Source organism: Limulus polyphemus, unplaced genomic scaffold, assembly GCF_000517525.1.
Source record: "Limulus polyphemus unplaced genomic scaffold, Limulus_polyphemus-2.1.2 Scaffold1482, whole genome shotgun sequence".
In the NCBI taxonomy this organism is placed as follows: Eukaryota; Metazoa; Arthropoda; class Merostomata; order Xiphosura; family Limulidae; genus Limulus; species Limulus polyphemus.
Genome location: NW_013667092.1, coordinates 17,415 through 22,871, shown reverse-complemented (window position 1 = coordinate 22,871; position 5,457 = coordinate 17,415). Strand labels below are relative to the sequence as shown.

The window sequence follows — 5,457 nt, the reverse complement described above, 5'->3', positions numbered from 1 at the left end:
CTTCAAGATCTTGTTTTTGTCATCTGACGCCTTTTATTGAAGATGGGAACATTGGCAGGGTATTAGATTTGAACAAAGAAGTTTCGTAAAGAGCGCAAATGGTAGTGTGATGTAAAATTACTCATGCTACAAATTTTCATAAAAGTGACCCAAAAAATGGTGCTAACTCAGTAACCCGTGGCCCGATTTTAATGAAACTTGTTTTATTCTGTTTCTATTCTCATTTCAGGGGGGCACTGTATTCTTACAAATAAGGCACTATTGTGTGCCATTTTTGCTGTATTTAATTACAGACAAGCAAACAAACAATCTCAGAGTTTTAATAGTATATAGATAGATAGATAAACCGATATGTGACGCCATCTAGTGTACCTAAATTCATCTAGACATTTTCATAAAAGTGATATGAAAAATGGCGCTAACTTGGTAACCCGTGGCCCAATTTTAACGAAACTTGTTTTATTCTGTTTCTATTCTCATTTCATTACAAATATGGCACTATTGTATGCCGTATTTGCTGTATTTAATTAAATACAAGCAAACAAACAAACAATCTCAGAGTTTTAGTAGTATATAGATGAGCTCATTTGATTATGAAAACACAAATAAGTAATTATCATTAAAAAAAAACAATATTTACTTTGAAAGTCAAGATAAAACAAAGTGTAGTAATGTACTTCAAAACACAATTATTTTTACTGATCTGGAAAGGACTAAACATATAATGTACCCAATATATTTTAAAACAACTAGTTATAAAATAACCTGTATATTGCAGTTACCAATAAATTTCAGCACTAAGACTTGGAACAATCTATAACAATTTACAACTGTTCTCTTCACAAAGTATAGTAAAAAAACAACTTTTTCAATACTAAGTGTGGTATGGAGTAAAATTCAGTTAGTGACATTAAACTTCATTATTACACATTTGTGTTAGCTTACCCGAACATCAGGAAACTGGTTCATGTAAGTTGCAAGTGGTACTGTCACCTGATCATTCAATTTATGGCAAAAATCTTCCACCATACTTTCTAATTTCTAAAATAAATAAAGCTTCAATAAAAAATAAAATATACTTTTTAAAAGTTTGAAAACCTGTAAATGCACAGCAAGTTAAAACTCAAATGACTACTGCACCTGATCAATCTCACTACATCAATCACAGTATGACTTTATCTCCTGGATTTCAAATTTCTGAACAAACCACTTCAAGAGACAAGTGTTGGTTTTATCAACTATAAAACTTAACAATTAAACAAATTAAATCTTTATATATATTTTTAAAATACATATTTAATATAGCTCTGCAATATCCTATTTAAATGATATTTACTGAATATACATAAGGAGAGAAAAGTTTTTCTAAAAACTTATTAATTATTAATATTAAAAGATTTAAGTATCAATCTGTAAAATGCATGATCTGAACACAAGTATTTTTACTGCCATAATTCTTCTGCTTAGATAACTTTTACCTTGAACAATATAAGCACTAGTTTAAATTCTTTATTCTCTATGGCAGGGGGGGGGGGGCTAGAGAAAAGGTAAACTATATGAAATCAACAACTTTTACTTAAATTTTTGTTCAAATGTCTGATCATTATTAACAATTACAAAAAAAAAGATAGTTTAATTGTTTATTTAATTTATTAAAAGCTACTAAAGGGCTAGCCATTCCTAATTTTGACTAGATGGAAAGCACAGCTTGTCAGCACTACCTAATGCCACTTGGCTACTCTTTACCAAAGATCAGTGGGATTGACTGACACATTATAGTACCCCCAAAACTTAAAGAGTAAGCATATTCAGTGACAGAATCCAATTTCATGACCAGCAGATTGCAAGTTGATCAACCTAACCACATGGCCATGCCACGCCCCAAACAAGGAGAAAGAGAGTAGCATATGACATAAAATACCATCATTATTTCACAAATTCATAAGCTAGTTAATCAGAAGCTTGATCTTTTTGTTTAGGGCACTGTTAATAAAAATTTACATTAATAACATTCATTTTCTGTACAGGAAAGGAACAACAGAGAACTTTTCTCTCTCTTCCTTCTTCAGTTAAACTATCTGTTTAAAGAATGCAAAATTCAATAATGTATTTAATGAATTATTCAACAGGATTCAATGAAGAAGCAATAATTGTCTTTTAACTTATTTTCTGAATATATTTTTTAGCTTACACAGTTTAAAAGTACTTGTCCTTTTTTACACAAAATTTCAGATTTAGGTTTTCTTATTAAAGAAGTTTAAAATTTCCAAAAAGACAATGTCTGCAAATGAAAAAAAAAAAAAAAAAATGCAGAGAAAAACTCTTCATACAAAACACATGAGCATCTTCATGCCAGTTCAAGCACAAAATCGTAAGTATGGCATACTTTAACTTAAACTGGTCCCTAGTGGCAGGTATTCCTAATTGTTATACTTCAGATTTATTGAAAAAACCTCAACTTGTGATTTTTTTTATTCTTCAATGATGTAGTGTTTTTCTGTAAATTTCTATGGCTAACCTATCATACTCAATCGAAATTAAAAATTCATACCTCTCATTCCTGATAAGTTCAAAATAGCAGAATACTTGAAATAATAAGGAAAAACACAATCAATTTATGTTCAATTTACATTTACAAACTCAAAAACTTGGAGAGATAGAGTAAATAAAAGAAGTTCACAACCTGAGCCTGTACTGGCACTTGTTCATGTCCTATCCATTCCTGTTCATACATTTCACTCAGTGTGTCCATCAGATTTTTGCTTGATATTTGCATTGCTGTTCAATAGGTTATATGTATATTACATAAAAACATATAGGGCAAGCACAGAACTAATTTATTAATTTAATAATTCACACACTTAAAATATCCTACTATAATGTATATGTTCAATCTAATGGTTCTTTTTAGAGTGGATGATACGTTTTCCAACACTCCACAGTTACGTTAATTTAAATACTACATCTTTATCAAAACATTTGCAAAGCTACCTATTTTAACCCATGTGCACAGGTGGAGGTCAAAGTGCACATCATGAACTTTTACAGAGTGCCATTCAACATGGTATTATGTACTTGATGTCAGAATTATCAACTACTAATTTTAATCTACATTACTGATTTAGTGACAGTTGGTGATAGAGAAGAGTATGTACAAAATATACAGGAATACTGAAAAACCTGCAAATATGCATTTTGAAGGTCCTAGAGGTTGTGTAAATGCAATGTGCAAACTGTATGGTGGGCAAAAGTATTTTTATTCTTCACAGAAACTGACGTCAGTTCACAGACAAATCTTGACTAAAATACTTTTGTAACACATTTGTTTTTGTTTTTTGTATACAATAGATATGTACATTTCATTAAAAGTTTGTAACATTTCATGTAGTTACACATAGTAAATATGAAATCACAGTACTGTGCAAAAGTGTTAGGACAAAGTCAAAAATTAGATTTTAGGCTACTTTCAAAGAATAATGGAAGGTAAATCACAGATGAAACATCAAAATTTTATTAATCTTCATATTTAGTACAACAGAAACTCAGTGGAAGTGCTTGAGTTCAGCAAACAGTTAATATTTTGTGTGCCCCCTTTTGCTTTAATAACTGAAGACAGTCTTTCAGACATTGTTGCAACATATTTGATCAAAGTGTTCTTTGGAATTTTACTCAAAATGTCTCTAATACACTCCCATAAAGTTTATTTGGAAGTAACTTTTAATTTGTCAAGTTTTAGATCTATCAAATCTCAGATCTGCTCAATTGGGTAGAGATCAGGTCTCTGTGGGGACCATTGCATCATTTGAATGATTCCACCAGCTTCTTTCTTGGCTAAGCAATTTCTGCATAGGTTGGATGAGTGTTAGAATCCTTTACCAATAATACACAAACCAGTGGGTATACCATGACGGATCAATATCTGATGGTACTTGCGCTGGTCCATTATTCCATCTATTTTGCAAACATCTCCTGTCACCTAAGCAGTAAAACACCCCCAAACCATCACACTGCCTCCCTATGCTTCATGGTAGGTACTATGTATTGAGGTAAGTATCTTTCTACCTTTTTTTTTTTTTATTAGATGTACAATCTACGCTTTGAACCTAATATTTCAAACTTGGACTCATCCATCTATAACACCCTTTTCAAATAATCAACAGACCAACTTGTGTACTTTTTAGTAAATTTCAGTCTCTTGACAATATTTGGAGCTCAAAGTAAAGGTTCGTAACTGCTACACAACCAAATATACCATGCCCATTGAGTCTTCTTGATAATGTAGATCTGGACACTTTTCTGTGATTCGGTACATGGTTGTTTATCTCATGCTTGAGATTAGTGGCAGTCTTCCGTTTGTCCCAAAGATACTTAACATCAGTATCACTGAGTTTAGGTGTTCTGCCTCTTCCTTTCCTATTTTCAAATTTACCTGTCTTGGGCTCAAGATCTAGTGTGTAATTGACAGTGTTTGAGAAGCATTTCAAGTCTGCAGCAATTTGTCAGAGAGTCCAACCAGCATCACGTAAAGCTTTTATGCAAACTCTCTGCTCTACTGACAATTCTCTATGCTTTTTGGGCCGTGGCATGACAAAAAAATTTAATATATAGTGTGAAATACTGTTTTTATCAAGGTTTATTTGTGGAGTGCTATTAAGTTGATTTTTTTTAGTTTGTACTGGTACCATATGCTAGCTCCTTGCTAACTTCTTTCTATATTGTTAAGATGCTGCATAGGGTACCATGACAGTTATTTCATACCCCAAATTTGATCAGTATGTTCATTTAAGCAGAACCCTTACGACGTGCCCTTGATACAAGTATATGGGAATTCTAAAGAATGATAAGTATTCTCACCCTGGTTCTTTCAATTGTCAACAGGGATCTGTGAACCTTTACCATAGTGTTGAAATTTACATTCTTTAATGACATGGAAGAATTTGCCCCGTAAAATAGAAAGAATGACAAAATATTCTCTTGTCCTAACACTTTTGCACAGTTCTGTACATCAACATTTCTTCTCCAATATAGGATCAGTCCATGCATATTTGATTGATGCTAAACAGAAGCCTAGTTTAAGTCTTTGAAAGAAACAGCAAGATTAAGATGTGCTTATAACGTCCAGCTAAATATGTATCTTTAAGCAAGTGACTCATGATATTCTGGGATACTATGACAAACCTGGCAACTATGCTAGTAATTAGTTTTTAATTTTTTTAGTTAAGGTAGAAGTAGAAGTTAAGAATAAGAAAGAGTAGTTACACATGACTAATATAAAGATGGTAGTTCTTTGGAAATGCTCTATAGTTTATTCTTAATCTTCAAAAGTTAAGGTTAATATATTATAAGTACAGTTCAAACAAAATATAAGTTCAGTGGTTACAATCAAGTAAATGTCATAATATTTGAAAATTATATACACACACACACACACATATATATATATATATATAGGTGTGT

At 31.6% G+C, this 5,457-nt stretch overlaps 1 protein-coding gene across 1 annotated transcript in view; it reads right to left on the bottom strand.

Annotated features, from left to right (window-relative positions):
• LOC106463785 (amphiphysin-like) overlaps positions 1–5,457 on the bottom strand; it is a gene marked incomplete at its 5' end in the record, with an annotated part of 32,870 nt that overhangs the window by 16,608 nt on the left and 10,805 nt on the right. The window contains 2 exons of the mRNA XM_013923854.2: positions 946–1,041; positions 2,684–2,778. Coding sequence (XP_013779308.1) covers positions 946–1,041; positions 2,684–2,778 — 191 coding nt within the window. The remainder of the gene's footprint in view (positions 1–945; positions 1,042–2,683; positions 2,779–5,457) is intronic.